This window comes from Ostrea edulis, chromosome 6, assembly GCF_947568905.1.
Source record: "Ostrea edulis chromosome 6, xbOstEdul1.1, whole genome shotgun sequence".
Taxonomy (NCBI): domain Eukaryota; kingdom Metazoa; phylum Mollusca; class Bivalvia; order Ostreida; family Ostreidae; genus Ostrea; species Ostrea edulis.
This window is the reverse complement of record NC_079169.1, coordinates 16,289,795-16,314,202: the sequence shown is the minus strand read 5'-3', so window position 1 is coordinate 16,314,202 and position 24,408 is coordinate 16,289,795. Positions and strand designations below refer to the sequence as shown.

The following is a 24,408-nucleotide window of genomic DNA, read 5'->3' as shown; positions in this document are numbered from 1 at the left end:
ATAAGATCATGTCAGTCATATTGGTGTTGAGGCATCCCAATGTTGTGTGAATTCAAATTTCAGTTATGCTGTGATCCTTTTAGGTGAAAAAAATATTGAATTTTTTAAAATTTATTTTTTAATCACAACAGTAGGGCCATGGTGACTCAGGTGAGCAATGTGATCCATGCAGGCCTCTTATATGAGTTCAGTGTAATAAGTATGATCACTTGAGTTCCATTTTAACTTGATATAGAGGGGGAAAGTATGAAATGCACACTAAATATATTCTTTCTGCATTTATTTAACAAAGCTACCAATTGTTTATACATATTTCTAAATAATTACAGGATATTCCCGCACTCTAAAGTTTTCCTAAATACCTGTGAAAGCATACATGTGATGGCATTAATTAGACAAATCCACTTATTTATAAAATTAGTTATTAAAACACAATAATTGATTTTATTCATAGATATAAACACAATTAAAAATATTACATCAAAAATGTATTTCATAAATAATCTATAGCTATGTGATTTTGTAGATGCATATTATTAGGAAGCATGATGAGCAAACTTGATTATGCAAGATATATTATGGTATATCAAAATTGGATACATTTTCATAATATACAAACTATATGATATATACACAATTTTGACACAAGATGGCCACTTTTCACACAGTTTCAAAAAGCATGCAGGACAGTCTTGGGCTTTTAAAGGATAAAAAGAAACTTATTGTCCAAAACAGGGCTCTATTCTTTCTGAACAAATTTTCATGAAAATGATCCCGTTTTAATAGTTTGAGTAGAACTGAGAAGTTGGGTAACTTTTGATGTCGTTTACTGTAGATAATGAAGACTGGTTTTTAATAGTTTGAGTTGAACTGAGAAGTTGGGTCACTTTTGATGTTGTTTTCTGTAGATAATGAAGACTGGTTTTTAATAGTTTGAGTAGAACTGAGAAGTTGGGTTACTTTTGATGTCGTTTACTGTAGATAATGAAGACTGGTTTTTAATAGTTTGAGTTGAACTGAGAAGTTGGGTCACTTTTGATGTTGTTTTCTGTAGATAATGAAGACTGGTTTTTAATAGTTTGAGTTGAACTGAGAAGTTGGGTCACTTTTGATGTTGTTTTCTGTAGATAATGAAGACTGGTTTTTAATAGTTTGAGTTGAACTGAGAAGTTGGGTCACTTTTGATGTTGTTTTCTGTAGATAATGAAGACTGGTTTTTAATAGTTTGAGTTGAACTGAGAAGTTGGGTCACTTTTGATGTTGTTTTCTGTAGATAATGAAGACTGGTTTTTAATAGTTTGAGTTGAACTGAGAAGTTGGGTCACTTTTGATGTTGTTTTCTGTAGATAATGAAGACATTGGGTTTTAAAGATCTATGTGACATGATTTCTTTGAAATAAAATAAAATTTAGATTTTCTTTAAAGCTTTGAAATTGTGAGCTTTATGGGGGTCAGATTTAAGTTGTTATTATATATAGTTTTTGCTTATTCTATTTTCTTAAAGTCTCTTTAACCAGATAAATTGCTTGGTACCAAGTGGTTTGGCTAGAAGTGCTGAGCTTTTCAATATATGTAGATTTGATGTATTAATGGCCCAATTATTGTACAAGTCTGATTATGGTACTCTTCTTTAAAAATATTATAACCATACAACTATAATGAACAATGTCTAGGGGAAAGGAAAAAAACAAAACAAACAGAAACACCAATCTCGTAGCAGCCCTGTGCCCGTACTGGGTACAGTACATAAACACTAATCTTGGAGCAGGTGCCCGTACTGGGTACAGCACATAAACACTAATCTTGGAGCAGGTGCCCGTACTGGGTACAGTACATAAACACTAATCTTGGAGCAGGTGCCCGTACTGGGTACAGTACATAAACACTAATCTTGGAGCAGGTGCCCGTACTGGGTACAGTACATAAACACTAATCTCGGAGCAGGTGCCCGTACTGGGTACAGTACATAAACACTAATCTCGGAGCAGGTGCCCGTACTGGGTACAGTACATCCTTTCTGCTAGTTTTGTCTGTTGTGGAACCGGATGATTTTCTTTTGATATGTATACAAAGGACTTTTGAGATGTAAACTGGAATCATCTGTCAGTCTGTAGATGTGTTTGTTCTAAGAATAACTAAAACTATTCAATGTTTCCAAGAAAAGGAAATTGCACTTTATGAATTGGAACAGACTGTGTTGAGTTTGATCAAGGCTTTGTCTGGTATTTGTAGGTGAGTTTTGTTGGACTGGAAAAATTTTGTATAATAAACAAATCCTGAAGCATACCACTACTCCAGTGGAACGCTGAATGGTTCTAAAACAAACGCTTTTCATCAGGGAATGAATGGTTCTAAAACAAACGCTTTTCATCAGGGAATGAATGGTTCTAAAACAAACGCTTTTCATCGGGGAATGAATGGTTCTAAAACAAATGCTTTTCATCAGGGAATGAATGGTTCTAAAACAAACACTTTTCATTGGGGAATGAATGGTTCTAAAACAAGCGCTTTTCATCACGGAATGAATGGTTCTAAAACAAACGCTTTTCATCGGGGAATGAATGGTTCTAAAACAAACATGTTTGGTCAGGGAATGAATGCTGATTGGTTTGAACGGAACAGTCATTATGGAGAAGAGAAGGATTGGAGATGGAGAATGAACAGATTAGGTTGAAAACAAAATGCTGTTGGCCAAGATGAGAACAATCAGTTTGGTGATGATTTCAATTCCTGCTATTATTATTTCAGCAGCTATTGTCTTACAATAATCAAAATAAGACAAAAGATAAGAGACGGAATTTTTTGACAGAATTGTTGGATTTATAGTTTTTCCAAATGGAATTATTTGATAATTAGTAACTGCTAGGAAGTGGAGGGATTCTGCATGTTTTTGTGAATCACTTAAACTGTTCATACGAGGATTCAGAAGCTCACACTGAACAGACATGACCCTTAACCACAGCCAGTTAGCTCATACTGAACAGACGTGATCCTTAACCACAGCCAGTTAGCTCATACTGAACAGACATGATCCTTAACCACAGCCAGTTAGCTCATACTGAACAGACGTGATCCTTAACCACAGCCAGTTAGCTCATACTGAACAGACATGACCCTTAACCACAGCCAGTTAGCTCATACTGAACAGACGTGATCCTTAACCACAGGCAGTTAGCTCATACTGAACAGACATAATCCTTAACCACAGGCAGTTAACTCATACTGAACAGACATGACCCTTAACCACAGCCAGTTAGCTCATACTGAACAGACATGACCCTTAACCACAGGCAGTTAGCTCATACTACTGAACAGACATAATCCTTAACCACAGGCAGTTAGCTCATACTGAACACAGACATGACCCTTAAGCACAGCCAGTTAGCTCATACTGAACAGACATGACCCTTAACCACAGCCAGTTAGCTCATACTGAACAGACATGACCCTTAACCACAGCCAGTTAGCTCATACTGAACAGACATAATCCTTAACCACAGCCAGTTAGCTCATACTGAACAGACATGATCCTTAACCACAGCCAGTTAGCTCATACTGAACAGACATGATCCTTAACCACAGGCAGTTAGCTCATACTGAACAGACATAATCCTTAACCACAGGCAATTAACTCATACTGAACAGACATGACCCTTAACCACAGCCAGTTAGCTCATACTGAACAGACATGACCCTTAACCACAGCCAGTTAGAAAAGGTTGAGATCATAGACATCAAAGGCAGTGCATTTAGGTCCAAACTGTTGGGTGTGTATTGTGATTGTGGCTTCATAGGCCTAGAACAGAAGTGATTTGGGGTGCAGGTATCAAATTGTGTAAACTTGTTTATTTACAATTTGTTGTATACACACACAAAAGTTAAATATTGCATGTCCAAGTTCATTACACAAAATGACATTGCACTGAGTTTTTTTGTTTTGTTTTTTGTTTGCAGGTCATGGAGTGCTTGTCAGAGGTATATCAAAGACCACAAAGAATTCAGTCACTTCTTTGTTGAGGTGTGTAATCCGGAAGAGGGGAAAACGTGGAAGAATGTACCATCTTTCATTGATAATTACAATGAAACGAGAACACCATTTGACATCCTTAGTTCCCCAGAGGGGGAGACTGTCTACCAGCGGCATCTCAAACAGCTCCAGGAGGCGCACAAGAAAATTCAGTAAGAGGCTTTCAAACACCCACCCATTAAGTTCTGATGAGGACATGCATAGCAACAGCAGTTATGTTAGCACTCCTGTCAAAACTTTGCAAAAAAGAACTTCAAGTGCTCTGCTGGATACCGTGACAGCTTGTCGTCGGTTCCAAGGAGTGTTAAGAAATGAATTTCATTTATAGAAATACATGAAGGTATGAACTGCAACATCTCACAATGGTATACTTCAGAAAGCATGCTAGTGCTTCATGAAAAGTACGCCAGCGTGAAGCATTACAGTTCATACCCTCATGTATTTTCAAAAATGAAGATTTCTTATTTTTAGATTCTATTTTCATTTCTGTTGAAATTCATGGCTGTTAAAATAGACGTACTATATTTATCAAGATAGATATATACCTACATGCATTGTTTTTATCATCTGCAGCGCATTGATGAGGAAATATACATCATTACAATGTGTAAAGATATCAAAGACAAAGACATTGGAAATTAAATATTTAAGAATTAGATTTCAATTTTGAAAATGTATGAGGGAATTAACTGTGACAAGCCTACTTCAGGAAGCGCATAAGTGCTTTGTGAAAATTGCGCAGGTGTGAAGCGTTGCAATTCATTCCCTCGTGTATTTTCTTATATGAAATTCAAATTTTATATTTAAATTTTACTTTTATTTCTGTTGGAAAGTTTAGCCGTTAGAATAAATATATTCTATCTATTAAGATTCATACACTCGTTGTTTAGAACTGCATCGCATTCATGAGAAAATGGCTATCATTACAATTTGTAAAGATATCAAAGGCAAAAACACTGGAAATGTGAATATTGTGAAATGTTTGTGTAAAAATTGCTGTACATTGACATTGACAAACATACAGATAATGAATTGAATATATTTTTACCGATAACATCGTAGTGGTGAGTACTTGGTATGTTATTTGCTATTTAAACTATCACTCCTATTGATTGTTACTGATTAAACCAACATCAACACATTATAAATACCATCAAATAGTGTGAGTTGTACAGCAAGACAATAATTCCACCAATAGTATGCAGCTATTAGTCAGACATAGACTTCGTAGTCAAAATTACACTCCCAAAAAACTGACTTCAACAGTATGTAATGGAGAGATATTATAAATTCGTATATGATGCACGTGTTGCTTCTTATGAAACTGTGATGTGACGTGGATTTGAGATCGATTTGCCAAGTCAAAGTCACTGGAGTATCTGTTTCAGACTATGACTTTTCTATACAGAGATGTAGAACTTTGAATTTGGCACAAAAGTTTCTCATGAACAGGTAATAGTTTTGATCATTGTCACATGAACAAGATCGAGTTTATCGATTAAAAAAAAATGATGATAGTAATGATTTCCAGAATTGAACTATGGTAAAGCGAAATAGTCCAAGAAGGGTCCATATGATGAGCCTTTCTTGATATGTTTTGTATTGTACTAAACTCAAATAAAAGATAAAAAAAATAAACCAAATATATTATACTAAACTCAAATAAAAGATTAAAAAAAAAAAATAAACCAAATATGTTATACTATTACTCAAATAAAAGGTGAAAAATAAACCAAATATGTTATACATGTACTAGACTCAAATAAAAGGTAAAAAAATAAACCAAATATGTTATACTAAACTCAAATAAAAGGTAAAGAATAAACAAAAGATGAAAAATAAACCAGATATATTATACTAAACTCAAATAAAATGTGAAAAATAAACCAAATAAATTCTACTAAATGCAAATGAAAGGTAAAAAATAAACCAAATAAATTATACTAAATGCAAATGAAAGGTAAAAAATAAACCAAATATGAAACCTCCTCTAACTAGATTGAAACAAAATGTCTTATAGTTGCAAATGACAAGCAATGGATTTCACTAGATTTTGAGGTGATGAATAAGGTATTGATATAAAAAATATATACCAACACATACATGTGTCAAACTGAAGATGATTATAAAAAATGTATTATGATCATATGTAATGGAAGCCATTGTTGTAAACTGATCATTTACTGGCACTATTCATGAGACTTTGTTATTGTGGGAGATTTATCTCTTACGAATTGCCAAAATGTTATTATGAAAAGACTATGAGAGGTACCTCTCATTTCTTGTAATACTAGTAACTGTGAAAACTAATCAGTAACTATCCAAATTATTGAAAATAGTTGATTCATTGGTCAGAAAATTGTCAATAAAAAATCTGCAGGAGGTGGCCCCAAATCTCCTATATTTTATCCAAAACTTGCATTACAAATTTCAACTCTGTTTTCTTTTGCAATCTGAAATCTTTCTTTTATTTCATTTTTTGTTTTTTGTTTTTGGTTTAGAAAGTGAATTGCAATAATGATAAAATTATGCATTTGGTAAACACAAGCATGCAGAATAAAGTTGGTTGCTTCTTCCAAGAGGATTATGTTTCTGTTCCTATTCATGCATGCGTTTATCTCTGGACAAGAAGACATAAAATAATGGTGTTGATTTCATTCAAAATTTCACTGTAGATATGTGTTATGCCTAGCAAGGAGTGGTGAGATTTTGGGTGCAATTTGAATTAGAATAAAGAGAAATAAGGAAGATTTAATGCAGGAAGTGTACGGTCCCTGAAGTTCTTTTTGTTACATGTATCATGAAATTTTTAGTGATGAAAGGCAAGTTGAAACTGATTTTTTATAAATGGGTAGTATCACGCCTTTAATGCCCATAGCTTCCTATTACAGATAAAATAAGCAATTTGCAGAAATTCATTTTAGTTAAAAATTTACTGGTAATTTTCCAGTGCAGTCAGTGTGATGGACAATGAGAAATACAAGATATATATATATTGCCTCCATCGTTGGTAGCCACGGTTACTGAGTCAGGTAGTACCTACCCAACCTCAAACTTTGGCTACAGGGTCAGGGACACCCTCGATTTTCATGAATATTGATGAAATGACACAATGATTTTTTTGACCAATCACAGTCACAATAACAGATTTCCGATATTTTAATGTGTATGCCCACAACTAAAATGTGCAGTATTTGTTTACAAGTAATAACGGACAAAAAGGGCTACATATCCCTGTTTATAGAAGCAAGTAAAGTTTATAAGTATTTATTAAATGAAATCTGCATTAACTGCAATGGTTATGCTTGTAAATTCTGTTTTGATAAACTTAATTATATTCTCAAACTTGATGAGGAAATTCGGGGTAAAGTGGATGTGTTGAAATCTGAAAGACTAGAGTTGATCAGACAATTATCTAAAAAGAGCGGCGTGGTTACGCATATTGTATGGTCAATTTATTACACCTGTGAATTCAACAAAGAAGTGTCCATTAGTTACAACAGCTAAAAAGTGTCCAGTTCTCAATCGGCAATCCTCGGATTATTCCGCTACGAGCACACAATGACCTCCAAACGATTTTTCTTTCCACCATAACAAATCATGGAAGCTCACTGATTGGTTGACTAATAAACATAAATATTCATGAAGTCGAGGATTTTTTTACCATACAGCCACGACATTTGACGTAGTGTAAATGGAGACAATAGGTATGGTTTGCGACAATTTATTACTCCATTCTTCATTTTCTTGAAAATTGCGAATGTTCCACCCATATATTTCCTTGATGATAAATAAAACTTTTGAACTTCACAGCAGTATATTCCATGTGTAATTGAATTGTATGTGGTTGAACAAATAATAACTTGCATATTATTGTATTCATTATGTTAGATATATGTATTGAAAAGTGCTTCATGCTCTGTTCCACCCAATATCTGACATGATGATGAATTGTTATGGTCAATATCCTCTTCATAAAAAAAATCGAGATGGTATACTAGTATATTGCCATTGCCTGTTGCCCAATCCAATTCTTCAAGATATTTGGAAAATCAGATTATCCTAAGAAAAATGGTTGCAGATTAGCATTGCAACAAGTCTTCCATGGCTACCCTAGCAACCCATGACTACCCTAACAGCCGTAATTCAATTTGGTGATTTTAATCAAAGATTAAAGAATTTGATGTTCATTGATATACATTTTTTTAAAAATGGTATTTTCAGACTTAGAGATCAGTTCAAGAAGCTCCTGTCTGAGACCTCACAGGTAACCCCTGGGGCCACCCTTGAAGATACCTATCTCTCATTTGTGGGGAAGGACTGCTACATAGGGCTCTCCCAGTCAGAGCGTGACGATGTGTTTGATGACTATCAGGAAGAACTTAAAAACCAGGTAAAACACGAGTTTCATGATCTTCTCTGGGAACGGACGGAGACATTTATACGACAGAGAATGCAGCCAAACTCCTCGGACAAAATCACACAGGAGGATCTCAATCTCATTAAAGAGGAAATCGAGAAAGATCCCAGGTAAGCTCAACCAGCAAAGAGGCTATTTTATATCTAGATTCTAGTTTTAAGAATGAGTCTGACTGAAAGAGAAAGATGTTCATGTTTAAGCATTTTGATAACCATTGCATATAGGAAAGTTCGCATGCCTGAAATTTCTTCCATTGCAGGTACCGTCGTTTGGACAAAATGGAAGATGACCGTGATGTGATTCTGATCAATCATTTGGGATTTTTGGAGTGTCCCTCCAGTGAGAGGTGTTACTACAAAGATCTGTGTGCCGAGACTCAAGTGCAATCAGTATTAGAGATAGCTGGCAAGACAGTCAAGTGAGAACGAGAAACTGTTTTGTGTATTTCTGTTTTTCACGGCTATACATCAAACCATTTTCCTTCACTGGGATTTAGTTCATTTTGAATCAATTTTGTATTAAATAAAAGTTGCAGTTTCATTAAGTTATTGATTTGGTCAGTTAAGGTAAAGGTCATACCAATTTGAATTAAACAGATGCCAATTTTTAGGGAAATGCAGTTTATAAATTCATACATAACAGCTTTTATAGTGTAGATGAAAAGGTTTATTTTGTTTACCATGTGTTTTGTAGCCGTTCATCAAATAGGATATCTGCAGTTTCTGAAAAGGAATGCCCACTTAATTTGGTTCTCTTAGGATGTGAGGGGCTGGCCACCAAACTCTTTCAGCAAATTAGGGTAAGTGGATTATAATGCCTCTGTACATCCAATTTGAATTTCACAAATGTTAACTCAGAACCATAATCTATGGGAGTTAAATTTTATATTTGTATGTATGTTGTTAACATTTTACAGGAAGTAAAAAATTTGTCCTCACAAAAACTGAATTTTCTTTGTCTAGGAGATGTTTGAACATGACCAGTTTCAGTACAATGACACAATCTACAATGTGGACTACCGTCCCATTGAGGATGATGTTAGCTTAGAACAAAATGCTTTTCAAACTACAGAATTTAAGCCAAATGGTAAGTCTGTATGGAATTCAGGTTCTTCTAAAATGTTAGAATGAGCCATATTACCTAATGATGTACAAGGGATGTTCACGACATGATACTAGAGCAGCAGAAGGACCATTTACAGGTTTATTCTCCCATGTCCTTTATACATGTTTCAAATTGTTTGTCTATGACCAGAAGGTACCAGCACAGGTCTTTCGAGTGCTGCTTGAAAGATACTAATAAACAGCATTACCAAGGGCAAATCTCCAACTGTAAAGATACTCGTAAATAGCATTACCAAGGGCAAAATTTAATCTCCAACTGTAAAAATACTCGTAAACAGCATTACCAAGGGCAAATCTCCAACTGTAGCATCTGTCTGCAAAAATTATCTTCAGCTTATGCAATAGATACATGTAAAAGTCGCATGGGCTCAGGTCTGGTGAATGGGTTGGGTGGATTAGTTAGGTTAACTTTTCCTCGTGAAACTTTCTGTGTTTGAGGGACAGCTCCACTGTCGTGTAAGAAGAAAACACCACAGAAGCCTGCATTAGGAAGTTGCTTACAATACACAACTTTCACTTTCTTCAGACCAGTTTACATTTTAGGTGTAGGAATGGATCTTTTGAGTTGAAACATTTTTGGCTCTTCTTTGCAATAATGGGGTGACAACTGCCTTTTTTTGAGCTGCATTCTGTTACCCACTTTTCAAAATGATAAATCTAGGTCTCGTCAGCTATAAGAATTTTGAGTCACAATTCTATCACTCTTATTCTGTTTAGCTTGTTGGTAAGGAGAGGGTTACCCATTTTGCAGATGTTCTCCTGTGACTGAGTTCTTTGATGATGTTTTTATTTGCACTGTTCTAAACATTTGAAGTCCACTAGCCAATTCTTTTGCAGTATATTTTCATCATCACTGAACATAGTCTGCACAGCATCAAAATCCTTCTTCACCCATACAGATTTTACATAAGTTCGCAATTCTATCTTCATCTGAAAAGCCTCTACAAAAGACTCATGATAATGAGCATGTGTAATTTAGAAAGGGATTATTTAGTGAGTGCATTCTTAAAAAAAAGTGCAGATTTCCTTGATTGAAAGGCCAAAATTGAAACTGCTGGATTATGAACAATAAAACCAACATGTATTCACTAATATTATGGAAAGCTATATGTTGCAATATTAAAATGAACAACCCTCGTACATGCAACTTAAACCATGAAAATACTTGAAGCCAGCATCCGTGTCGACACCATTGACAGGTGATTGACTTTTTCCAGGTTGCTTATGTATGTATACATCGGACTCCTCGCTCAATTACATTGCCTCAAGTTTGGAAACTGTTCTGACGGCTGATGTCCCGGAGGAAGAAAGCCTCAGAAATCTTCCTATTGTCATCATGCACGGATATGATTCGCAGCTGTCTGAGAAAGATAGCTTAAAGCTACAACAGAAAGGACAGGATCTAGCTAGAAAGTTAGTAAATTTCTGTCAGGTAAAAGAGAATAGATCATTATTTTAAATTTGGAGTCTCACACAAGTAAGCAGTAATAATGGATTGAGCATATTCTAAAGTCGGACAAATTGCAAACAATACTTGATTTGATACTGTAAGTTTCAGTCCGGGAAACTACTGTCAATCTATTGAGGCTATGACCTGCATTTGATTTTTTTTTTTTTTTTTTGATTATATGAATGCATTTCTGTCATCTCTTTCAGAATGAATTGTGATTTTGTATACATTCCTGAGGACAACCCAGAAGATATGCTTCTTATTCAAGTGGAAGATGCTCTCTTAGCTCTGGTCCGAACTACAAACGGATTCAACCTACAGTTGGAACCTCAACTAAGGTAGCAGCTAAAGCCTGTAGAAATATGTCAGGAATAAAAGTGTTGCAGTTTGCAGTCAGTGACGTTATTACACGATTTTAAGTGACGTTATTACACTGGTTTAAGTGACGTTATTACACTGGTTTATGTGACATTATTACACTGGTTTAAGTGACGTTATTACACTGGTTTATGTGACGTTATTACACTGGTTTATGTGACGCTATTACACTGGTTTAGGTACTGTTATTACACTGGTTTAAGTGACATTCTTACACTGGTTTAAGTGACGTTATTACACTGGTTTATGTGACGTTATTACACTGGTTTAAGTGATGTTATTACACTGGTTTAGGTGACGCTATTACACTGGTTTAAGTGACGTTATTACACTGGTTTAAGTGACGTTATTACACTGGTTTAGGTGACGCTATTACACTGGTTTAAGTGACGTTATTACACTGGTTTAAGTGTCATCATTACACTGGTTTAAGTGACGTTATTACACTGGTTTAAGTGATGTTACACTGGTTTAAGTGATGATGTTACACTGGTTTAAGTGACATTATTACACTGGTTTAAGTGACACTATTACACTGGTTTAGGTACTGTTATTACATTGGTTTAAGTGACGTTGTTACATTGGTTTAAGTGACGTTATTACACTGGTTTAAGTGACGTTATTACACTGGTTTTGGTACCATTATTACACTGGTTTAAGTGATGTTATTACACTGGTTTTGGTACCGTTATTACACTGGTTTTGGTACTGTTATTACACTGGTTTAAGTGACGTTATTACACTGGTTTAAGTGACGTTATTACACTGGTTTTGGTACCGTTATTACACTGGTTTAAGTGACGTTATTACACTGGTTTAGGTGACGTTATTACACTATTTTAAGTGGAAATAGAGAGAGCATCCATAGTGATTGAACATTCCTTGTATACAAGCCATCCTACAATGGTTTAAATGTGTGTGTGATGTAATTTGGTTTCCTTTGTTTTCAGGATTGCAATGTGTATCATGTGCGGAGAAGACTTCAAGGTGGACATTCCTATAGGTCCAATTTTGAACAGTAGCGCCACCTACATAGATGTAGAAAATGATCTCTCTGTTTCATTAGAACTGAACTTAGAAAGTAATCCAGATTGTGGCAAACAAAAAGTGGAGGTTTGTGTGGGAGCGTATCATAACTTCATCACTAGGGTGTTTAGGGAGGAGGAGGAATTTCAAGGGTTTATTCTAGTCTACAGTCCAATGAGACAGGCATCGTTTGCTGCTATGAAGTAAGTGCATATTTTTATACATAAAATGTTTAATCTTTATTAAATTCGCATCTAGAAATGTAGGGTAATGGGATCAAATACAGTAAACGACAGTTTTATATTTTATTTTTGTTCGGCCCCCAGGAGATGCTGTAAATGATGTTTAACATCATTGAGATTATATAATGTCGGTAACTTCCATTTCATTTATTAAAATAACATTTACTTCCACTTTAAACGCTTCTAATGTACATCTAGTATAGGAGACAATATTTCTCTTCATTTATGATAGAAATCTAGTTTCTTTTGACATATGTTCCACTATGTGTTGTTACAAATTTATAGCATTTTATTTTGCTCTTAGAAAGCTATAAGAAAGTTTTCTTTTCCTTCAATTTTTCAGAGCTTATGCCGAAAATCTGCGCAATATATATTCTATAATGCCCCTTATGATCGTTGCTGTGAAGGATCCAGCTAGTCGTCTTTACTCTAAGGAATTGATTGTAGCAGGGGAGAGGATTGCTGAGGAATTAGTGGCAGAATTCAAGGTCACCACTGCAGACTTCAAGCAGCAAAGTAATATTGATAGTACTGTGAAACTGTTATATTATGGGGATGTTATATTTTCATGGGCATTTCATATTCTGCGAATTTACAACCTCAATGAACTACACAATTTATGTTTCAATGTAGAGAATCCATATTCACAAAATTACATTCCATAGAGACCACAAGATCCCGGAAAACTAACCCCCACAATTTTACAGGATTCCATAGAAACTACAATATCCCTGAAAACTAACCCCCACAATTTTACATGACTTCACAAGATCCCGGAAAACTAACCCCCACAATTTTACAGGATTCCATAGAGACCCCAAGATCCCAGAAAACTAACCCTCACAATTTTACATGATTCCATAGAAACTACAATATCCCTGAAAACCAACCCCTACAATTTTACAGGATTCCATAGAGACTACAATATCCCGGAAAACTAACCCCCACAATTTTACAGGATTCCACAGAAACTACAATATCCTGGAAATCCACAGAATTTTATATATGTAAGAAATAGAAACAGTTTCATACTGGCCTACTTCATGAAGCACTTCATAAAAAGTATGCCAGCGTAAAACATTGCAGTTTATACTGTTATGTTTTTTCAATGATGAAATTTATTTTTAGCCCAAATGAGCTATTCTGATAACTTTTTGTCTTGCATCCATCTGTCTGTCCATCCAAAACCTTATAACATTTTCAACTTCCCCAAATCATGACCACAGAGGTAGGATTAGGCCACAATAGGGGATCTAAGTTTACATAGGGATAAAGTAAAACATGGTTATAGTGAACCTCTGGGGCCGGCATTATAACCGAACCTGAGAAGAAGTACTGATTTAATTTAATGTGTAACAATATTCACTGAGATTTCATCATGTTTGTTCACTGTGTGATAAAGGTTATAATGATTGAATAACAGTTCTTGCATTATTTGACGTGGTATGAGTATGTACCTGTAATGAATTACTGATTTAATTTAATGTATAACAATGGCCAGAACTGAATTTTTGAGTTGTAAAACTGGTGCATGTATGATGATAGATGTGTGCTGTTTCCTTTTAGCGGCAGTTTATCTGCCCTTTATGAAAGAGGCCTGGAACAAACGAGACGAATTAGAGTCAATATACTGTGACCCCAACAGCCCTCCATACGACACCAAGCTAGACATGAGACCCCCAGCCCCACTCCCCGAGTCTTACCAAACTACCAACAGCAGCAGTAACAGGTAATACACCAGACTTCTGTGACCGGAGTTTACATATAGGTAATACACCAGACTTTCTGTGACCGGAGTTTATGTACAGGTAATACACCAGACTTTCTGTGACCAGAGTTTATGTACAGGTAATACACCAGACTTCTGTGACTGGAGTTTATGTACAGGTAATACACCAGACTTTCTGTGACCGGAGTTTATGTACAGGTAATACACCAGACTTCTGTGACCGGAGTTTATGTACAGGTAATACACCAGACTTCTGTGACCGGAGTTTACATATAGGTAATACACCAGACTTCTGTGACCGGAGTTTATGTACAGGTAATACACCAGACTTCTGTGACCGGAGTTTACATATAGGTAATACACCAGACTTTCTGTGACCAGAGTTTATGTACAGGTAATACACCAGACTTCTGTGACCGGAGTTTACATATAGGTAATACACCAGACTTTCTGTGACCAGAGTTTATGTACAGGTAATACACCAGACTTCTGTGACCGGAGTTTATGTACAAGTAATACACCAGACTTCTGTGACCGGAGTTTACATATAGGTAATACACCAGACTTTCTGTGACCAGAGTTTATGTACAGGTAATACACCAGACTTTCTGTGACCGGAGTTTATGTACAGGTAATACACCAGACTTTCTGTGACCAGAGTTTATGTACAGGTAATACACCAGACTTTCTGTGACCGGAGTTTATGTACAGGTAACACACCAGACTTCTGTGACTGGAGTTTATGTACAGGTAATACACCAGACTTTCTGTGACCGGAGTTTATGTACAGGTAACACACCAGACTTCTGTGACAGGAGTTTATGTACAGGTAATACACCAGACTTTCTGTGACTGGAGTTTATGTACAGGTAACACACCAGACTTCTGTGACCGGAGTTTATGTACAGGTAATACACCAGACTTCTGTGACCGGAGTTTACATATAGGTAATACACCAGACTTCTGTGACCGGAGTTTATGTACAGGTAATACACCAGACTTCTGTGACCGGAGTTTACATATAGGTAATACACCAGACTTTCTGTGACCAGAGTTTATGTACAGGTAATACACCAGACTTCTGTGACCGGAGTTTACATATAGGTAATACACCAGACTTTCTGTGACCAGAGTTTATGTACAGGTAATACACCAGACTTCTGTGACCGGAGTTTATGTACAAGTAATACACCAGACTTCTGTGACCGGAGTTTACATATAGGTAATACACCAGACTTTCTGTGACCAGAGTTTATGTACAGGTAATACACCAGACTTTCTGTGACCGGAGTTTATGTACAGGTAACACACCAGACTTCTGTGACTGGAGTTTATGTACAGGTAATACACCAGACTTTCTGTGACCGGAGTTTATGTACAGGTAACACACCAGACTTCTGTGACAGGAGTTTATGTACAGGTAATACACCAGACTTTCTGTGACCGGAGTTTATGTACAGGTAACACACCAGACTTCTGTGACCGGAGTTTATAGATTGCTGGCATTTTGTAATTAACATGTTTGTACATTTTCTATTGGTCCTTTTGTGAGAATGCCAATATTTCAATTGTTTTGATTTCACTATTGTTAAATATTTAACTTCAGTTTAATTTGACATTTCAACAAGATTAGGAAGTGATGAAATGGTCATAGTGACGGTTGCTTATCCCTTGGCAGTGTTGGCAGCCCATTTTTTTTTTTTTATTGTTTCTGATATGAATTAGACAAGAATTTTTAAACTATACTGTTGGATACTTTTGGAAATCCTACGAAATTGATGAAGATAATAATAGCATTATTCTTAATTTTTACAGTCAAAGTACAGAGAACTCCGAACCTAATGAACCCGTGTACACACAGGAACCGATATACGATAAACCGTTTATGCTTCACCCCTCCGACAGTGAACTCTCGTCAACCTCTCCCCCTCCCCACAGGACGGCGACTCCCCCCAATGGAGAGTTACCTAGTCGTGATCAGCTGGTCAAGCCAAGCATGCTTCGGAAAAACAGGGGATCAAATGCAGGTAATTGTCAAAGGGAAATACTTCCTCACAGATTTCTTGCAGTGCAGTTGAATATTTTTTCTGTATACTATTATTTCTTCATGACTGTACTCTGTATTATTGGGGGGAAAGTCAGTTTCTAACATCAGAATATTTGAACTTCAGAGTGGTGGGAAAGATGCATTTGATTTTTAATTTTTGTGATAAAGAAAGAATCCAGTTTTACTTTCCTGTTTGTAAAGATCGAGTAAATTTCTTTAGCATTTTTGAAATTTCGGAAGTATATTTAGTAGCTTTAGAGCAAATGTTGACCTATGATATCTTCAATAATTGATATATTACTAATGTAGATATATACTAAATTTAATATTGACCGTCACCGTGATGCTTCTGCTTTCTAGGCTTGTTTAAATTGATGAAATAAATACCACTATAATTTCTACTGATGTGAGAGTGATCATTTAGCATTTCTGTATTAACTGATCAAAAAGTGATAATGATAGTAGAAAAGGAAAAAAACAACGAAGACTTTTGGATGCTTGTTGACTTACGTTTAAGAATGCTAAATTACAAAGTAAATTCAGCTTTTTACACACTCAGAAAGATTTAGAAATAGTACCCATTGTGATAGAACTTAAGATTTATATTCATATCAAAAAATTGTTAGGTTCATTTAGATATCCATTTTAGGTTAACCATCATTTCTTATTTATGCAATTTGTAGTTTCCGGGGGATACCATCGGGAGGTGTTTCGCAGGTCATTCCCTGTGATTGAAACCGATTCGTTACGCTTGATAAGTTGCAAGAGTCTGGAACACACAGACTCTGAGAGCACTCCTAGTCCATTTCAGTTTAGGAAATCTTGTAGTATGAAACTAGCGATGAAGGAAAAAGAGCCAGGTGAATTAATATTGTGATCAGCAGTGTGCTTTAGTTCTTTTGGGGTTCTCCAAATATTCCCTGGAATAGTTGGAATAATGCGTTTATTTCATTATCCGATTTCAGTTGGAATAATGCGTTTATTTCAGTCTCCGATTTCAGTTGTCTCTCTTTCCCCTCTTGCTTATTTGGTTGTTTAAATATTTTTCAGTGAACATTATTTTTTCATGGAATGTTAATGCTTATGATTACTTATTTATTTTTTCAGTCTGCTTGCAAAGACTATATTGACTTTTTAGAGATATATTTTATTCTATTTTGAAAGAATAATAAATGTAGGAGAGTTTGTCATCCCTTGTTTTATTCTCTAGATATTTCTTTTGTATCGTGTATTTAGTTTTTGTCCTTTCAATATTCTTCCTCTGATGCAATGCATTTGTATCAAATCTAAAAGTTCGTGTACTTGAAGGTGGTAATTGTTTTCAGTCTCTGTATATTTGTAGTATTCGGTTCAGTTGAACTTAAAATCCAAATTGTCATGGATTAATGAAATACTAGAATTTTTCTGTGTGCCTCATTGATCAGTATAAAGCTCTTAATGACATACATGTAATAAATTGCATGATCAGTAAATTAGAAAACTTGTTCATGTTTTAATCACTGGGATTTCATATTTCCTTGATGGTATCCATGATAGTTTCTGAATGTTTTCTTATTCTTAAAAGCATGGGCATTAAATGAGCCCCAGAGACCGAAGAAAGCGTCTACTTTCCCGACCGACGTGCGTCAGTCCGCCCGGGAGAATGGTGATTTTCTGCTTTTGTATTAATGGTGGTTGTTGTAATCAATGTGGGCCTGGGCTTTCTCCACATTCATTTCTCATGGTAGCACGCTAATGAAGAGTGCTCTGTGGTCAGGAGGATCGGGCGGAGGGGGGGAGGGGGGGGGGGGTAAAATTCTTCAGTTTATGTTGATAAAGAAATATACCTGTCCTCATCAGCAGTTTCTTGGTGATGCTCAGAGGTAAACTTGTGTCAAGTTTATTGTGATTTTTGGTATGGAAGTGTAAAGAGACTTAGTATCACTAGACCATAGAGCATTCTTAAAAGTTATCATAACTCAGAAATCTAAGTAATTTATGGGTAGTATATTTTTTGTCAAAGGTTAATTCATTACCTTTTTGCTTGGAATTTCTTAGCCCTTTCAAATTTTTTCTTTACCGTTTTTTATTATAACTTTTAAAAACAGACTCCCAATGTGTTTCTTTGAGAATGAATTGGAGAGCGTGTTTTTATTATTTCAGCTTCTCATTTAAGCAAATTAAACGTGACTCCTGACAATCACCATGCTAACGGAGATAATTTGTAGAAATTGCATGCAATTACAATTAACTCTAGACTCACAGAAACCACCAAGTCATTTTAGTTTATGATTTTTTTTTTGTTAATGATTAAAGCTGTATGGCCACCTGCTAGTTAGACATATCATTTTAAGAACATTCAATACAAATGTTTCAAATGTGTCATATGTATTGCAAAATATGACAATTTCCCCTAGAAATATTCAGTTTGGGAGTTTGCATACAAGCACTTGTTCAATGAAGCAAAGACATTTGAAAAGGAAAGAAATTATGACTGTTTCTATTACAACAGTGGCCCTGTTGTTGATTTACAGCGACATGTTTTCATGTGCACTGTCTCTAAGACTGTAATTTCTATTTTCAAATCTTAATATGCATTCATAGTCTTAAATTTAGGGGGGGGGGGGGGTGTATCAAAAGTCTGATGGTGACAGTGGTTTCTCGTTTTGTCACTCTGGACATGCACTTCTGTTTATAGTCTTTTTTAAATAAAATTTTTTTTTTTTTCTTTTTCTCTCTTACAAAAATTATTTTCAGGTATGCAATGGTGAAAGAATTCAAAGAATTCATAGGCATATCATTTGTTTCCAAATATCATCAAAGAAACAGCTTTAATCATGCAGTTTAAAGATATCTCCATTTTATGCACGTTTTAGCATGATTACATTACTAGTTTGTTTTCGTAGGACACTTAGTACAATTATTCGTAGATTTAAAAAAATATATATATGTATATCATGTAGATGTTTAGTGTGATTAACAATGAATAGTGATTTATGGTTAGAAAAATGGGAAGAAAAAGGCTTTACATAATATTCTATATTTCAAAATTTTTAAATGTCTAGTTTTTTGCTATACAGTGAGAAAATACAGAATATATAAACATAGGTAGATGTATAGGAATTAATGCATTACAGTTTTTTATTATAATAAATATAAAATTATGTTTAGACATGTTGAATACAAAAATACACTCATAAAATCACAAGATCTGAAGGTTAGAAAACTTTTATCGTACTCAAACTCAGCTATTTTTATTTTGGGTATAACCCAGAGCAAGCTTCGAAACATACTTGAAAAATCTTGAGCATATACTCAATTTGAGTGTGAGAATGATTTTATAAAAGTTTTATAACCTTCACCTTTGAGTTTGTGTACGATTTAGAGAACATAGTTTGAGTCTGAGTTTGAGAATGTGCTCAAAAAAGTTTTATAACCTCCAGGCCAGAACTGACTTGTCATGGACAAATTGGTGTATTTTTGATTTCGTGTTCAGTGGGTGCTTTCTGTTCATGTTACCTTGCCGGCAAGCTGATATAAGTTACAATAATAATACCCAGTCAACATCAGCAATACCGGCAACGCTGTGTTAATGGAAAACACCCATTATGTCTTTTTTTCCTGTACATGATATCAGATATTTGTGTGCATGAATTATTATGAATTATTGAGATATTAACAACTGTTTGTGTGAAAGCCAGCTGTTCTGTCAGAAATAGAAAAAAATTCAAGTAGACATGTATGTTACATAGCATGGATTTATTTTTCACCTGAGCAGTAAACATCAACACTTGCTGTATATTTTGCTAGTATTATAGCATGGTCATTGAACTACAGAATGAGATTGTTTCCAAGTTTAAGAGTCTGTTATGTAATTCATGTGCCTTGTATTTTCTTTTATTTTCCATTTATTAACACAAGACTATCAATTTTCTTTTTTCTGAGTTTAAAAAAAAATTGCATGCGAATAAAGAGGAATTCTAACTGAACATTATCTCATATACATCTTTGTATATGATCCATATAGAATTCTGTTATTGCATCAAGTAGAGATATTGTTTACAAGTAAATCTATCAGAACTTATAGAAAATGATTTAGGAAAATAATGTATAATTCATATGCTTCACTGGTGAGATGCATTTCCTTTGTTTGGTGATATAATGTCAGTTGTCTCTTTTTAACTTTGCAAACTGATTTATTTTGACAGATTCTTGGACGGACCCCTCAATGCGTGAATCCACAGAGTCACAAAATTCAGGAGATGATACAATCTGGGCGGAGAATGATCTCTACCAGAGGGCGTCAACCTTCATGAAAGATCCAGCATTTAAGGTAGAGAAAATGGCCAGTATTGTGCAAAGATATTAGAAGTTCATGCTTTCATTCGAAGTGTCAATGAAAACTAAATTGTAAAACATGCATAGAATGACTTTGAAGTAATTATATATAACTGATAAATGTAATTATCTGGTTCAAAATTTTGTGACAACTTATGGGACCTGCAACTTTTCCGGGTGTGCTATTTCAGGCTTCACCGAAGAAAAGCTTTAAAGGAGACGCGCCACTGGCCCAGCCAGAACAAGACATTAGTCTGGCTGATGACTACGGAATACCAAAGGTACACAACTAACATCCGCTACACAACTAACATCCGCTACACTCCTTTTGTGCCTCATGAATTCTGGTGCTGATTTATTCAGTACATTATCAGTTATGTATCAAGTTTTCATGAGTTTTTGAAATCGCACTAGATCTTGTGAAGCATGAAAATTGTGTTTTACTGTATATTGCTTGTTGTAAATGTACAATGTTTGTAACCGTAATCTTTAATTGATGTATAACATCTTAATTTTATGTTAATTTTGATTGAAGGACCATCGTTTTAATTTTAATCGAAGGATCATTGTTTTAAATGAAGGATCATCGTTTTAATTTTAATTGAAGGATCATTGTTTTAATTGAAGTATCATCGATTTGCGGGTTCGGATGATGCCGATTATGTTATGTTTTAATTTTAATTGAAGGATCATCGTTTTGCGGGTTCGAATGATGCCGATTATGTTATGTGTTAATTTTAATTGAAGGATCATCGTTTTTGCGGGTTCGAATGATGCCGATTATGTTATGTGTTAATTTTAATTGAAGGATCATCGTTTTGCGGGTTCAGATGATGCCGATTATGTTATGTGTTAATTTTAATTGAAGGATCATCGTTTTGCGGGTTCAGATGATGCTGATTATGCCTCTGTATACGGAGCTCTGGAACCTGGTCGTCGTCAGCGTATCATGTCACAAGAACGCAAATCCAAAAGTAAGATTGGAGGGTACCTTAGTGGGGACTGAATATTTTGTTATATTGCTAGCTGCAGTAATACAGTTCTCTGCAATTTTCATTATAGACATTTAATGATCCCTTTGTCTCTTGTCTTCTGCTTGTCTCACCCTAATAGTTTGCGGTTGTGTAAGGCGAAGTTTTAAACCATTCATTCCTTGTGATCAATTTGTAGTCGTTTCAGATTCCTTTTTTTTTATACTTGCATTTATGCCCTTTTCATCAGAAATTAATTGTAAATAATTACAAATATTCCATGAGACAGGGATTTTTAACCTGTTATGGTTAAATTCAGAACCCCCAATCAGGAGAGGAGGTGCGTACAGTATCTTTCAAGGTTAAATTCAGACACCCCCACCCCACCCACCCCAATAAGGAGAGGTGTGTACAGTATCTTAAATTCATCAGAGATTAGGCTTCCAATTGGAATCTTAATTCAATCTTTAAAACATCTTTTCTAATAGAATTTTTAACATTTTTTAGAGAAAGCTCAAGACTCAGATGACTCTGAAGAGTTCAGTTCACTAGAGCGTGACAAAAAAGAGAAAGATTCCATTTACAGTCGAGTGAATCGGAAACCCACACCTCACAAAAAGAAAACGAAGCAAAAATCACATGATGGCCAAGTGTACACCATCCCTGTGTATACTGACGAACGTCCACAGGGAAATCGACGCAGGGACATCAGGGGTGAGAAATCGACACTGCAAACTAATGCTTGTAAATTATCATGCTTTAACTCATTTGCCTTTGAAAAGGATGGTTTGAGTATGTATGACTTGCATACACCTTACTTGTCTTTCAAATTTCCCTGTATACTTATCCTTTGTTACATATGCACTACTTGACAAAAAAAAGACCTGTATATATGTACATATAGCTTATTTTGTAGATTTCATTATCTGTAGCATTGCTTTTGTTAAAGTTTAGCTATCAAGACTAATAAAACACCGCTTTGTGAAGATTTCTGCACAGATTGTGCTTTGATATATGAATACATTGTACACACTAACCATAAACTCTGAATGACAGATCGATGAAGAACTGGAAAAAATTCAGACTCTCCACCAGAGGATCATTGAATGTTTGCATCTCAAGATTTCTTCATTCTTTAATTAGACATGGATTCATCACTTGTTTTCAATGTTTGGGAAGAAAGGTTTACTCAGTGGAATATAGCAGATTGTGTAATTTTAAATATTCTTGAATTACTGAGACCTTTTCTCACTAAACAGAAAGGAGTGACTCGCCAACAGAAAGTGAAGAGACAGGGGATGAGATGAATAAAACTCCGATGATGAAGAAATTCATGTTAAAACACTGGAAGTTGCAGGGGGTGACTGACAGTTATATTCTGAGTCCCCAGTCGTCTCTGGGCTCGCCAGGTACCTCCCTGTAGCATTTGATGTTGTTGAACAAGGGAGGGTTCGTGGAAGGGTGGGGAGGGGTCAGAGAACGGACAGGATATTGATAGAATGATGGGCTCAGAGACTTGCTGTTTTAGGATAACCTTGTGATATAGTCTTATTATTGATGTCATAAGTTTGTTTTACTCTGAAGTTGAATGAACCTTGCAGGATATCGGAATCATATAGCTTTATGTAAACATTTCAAAGCAAACTTCATTATATCTAATATATATTTCAAGCACAGCAGACTAGCACCTGTTGATTTGATTCCCAGTAGTGCTTCACTGGCTAACTCCACCACTTACTAACCGTGGCAATCAGACAGTGCTAAGTTTGTAGAGTCTTGTTCCTATCAATGTACAGCATTTAATGTTTGGCTTCGCATTTCATTCTGATTGTTTTTAATCGCTAGCCATTTCATTGTGATTTTTCTTGCAGTCATTTTCAGTTAGCATCAAGGCAACATATTTTTGAAAGTAAATTTTGCATAAGACTGAAAAATTTCTTGCTATGTCTGTAAAATTGTACATCCTATCTCAAATGATCACCAATATACGTGTATTCTTTGTCCATGAACATGTTCAAGTATCAGTTTTCAAATCTTATCTGGGAGGTTTGCATCTTAAGGTGGCTCACTACACCCAGAAATAGTTTCTCAAATCAGTACGAATTGATTTAATCATAAAAGATATGATGATATACAATAAGTACATATGCCAAAAAGACAAAAATTATACAAATTTGGATGAAAACATGATTTTCAAAAGAAGTATTTCAACACATTGAATAAAAAACTCTGAGTGATTTGAACTCGAGATCTGTAGTACACCAGCCCAATGCTTTAACCACTGAGCTACGATGATAGACAAACAAATTGATCGATACAAATAAATTCACAAAACATTTAAATCGCCATCTTGTGACGTGGTGTCATACAGAGTATAAGCTCTATTAGTGTAGTGAGCAACCTTAAACCTTTGTTGTCACTTTTGAACAATACAAGATCGGGACATTACACTTGATGACCATAGAGGTTGTGTTCAGATTTATAGATAAAGGTTAAAGGTCAATTATTGGACTTTGTCATAGTAATGGCTAGGGCTGAAACGATTCACTGAAATATCGATACCGTTCAATATAAATGCTTGATTCAATGCTTGATTCATTGCCTCGATTTTCGGTTCGATACGTTTATTACAAACGGGTCAGTAAGATACATCAGGCTCGGCCTGCACTTATTATTT

At 35.3% G+C, this 24,408-nt stretch overlaps 1 protein-coding gene across 10 annotated transcripts in view; it reads left to right on the top strand.

The window, feature by feature from the left end:
- Positions 1 to 24,408, top strand: part of LOC125683851 (rho GTPase-activating protein 190-like) — a 70,376-nt gene that overhangs the window by 29,778 nt on the left and 16,190 nt on the right. For 5 of the 10 annotated variants that reach the window (XM_056141696.1, XM_048925335.2, XM_048925336.2 and 2 more), the window contains 17 exons: positions 3,955 to 4,179; positions 8,252 to 8,557; positions 8,707 to 8,865; positions 9,141 to 9,246; positions 9,410 to 9,533; positions 10,789 to 10,984; positions 11,228 to 11,359; positions 12,350 to 12,628; positions 13,011 to 13,183; positions 14,234 to 14,396; positions 16,212 to 16,423; positions 17,127 to 17,303; positions 18,008 to 18,088; positions 20,631 to 20,755; positions 20,952 to 21,041; positions 21,629 to 21,734; positions 22,239 to 22,445. In XM_056141696.1, the coding sequence (XP_055997671.1) occupies positions 3,955 to 4,179; positions 8,252 to 8,557; positions 8,707 to 8,865; positions 9,141 to 9,246; positions 9,410 to 9,533; positions 10,789 to 10,984; positions 11,228 to 11,359; positions 12,350 to 12,628; positions 13,011 to 13,183; positions 14,234 to 14,396; positions 16,212 to 16,423; positions 17,127 to 17,303; positions 18,008 to 18,088; positions 20,631 to 20,755; positions 20,952 to 21,041; positions 21,629 to 21,734; positions 22,239 to 22,445 (2,861 nt within the window). The remainder of the gene's footprint in view (positions 1 to 3,954; positions 4,180 to 8,251; positions 8,558 to 8,706; positions 8,866 to 9,140; positions 9,247 to 9,409; positions 9,534 to 10,788; positions 10,985 to 11,227; positions 11,360 to 12,349; positions 12,629 to 13,010; positions 13,184 to 14,233; positions 14,397 to 16,211; positions 16,424 to 17,126; positions 17,304 to 18,007; positions 18,089 to 20,630; positions 20,756 to 20,951; positions 21,042 to 21,628; positions 21,735 to 22,238; positions 22,446 to 24,408) is intronic. The other 5 variants (XM_056141698.1, XM_056141699.1, XM_048925337.2 and 2 more) reach the window with 2 other exon arrangements.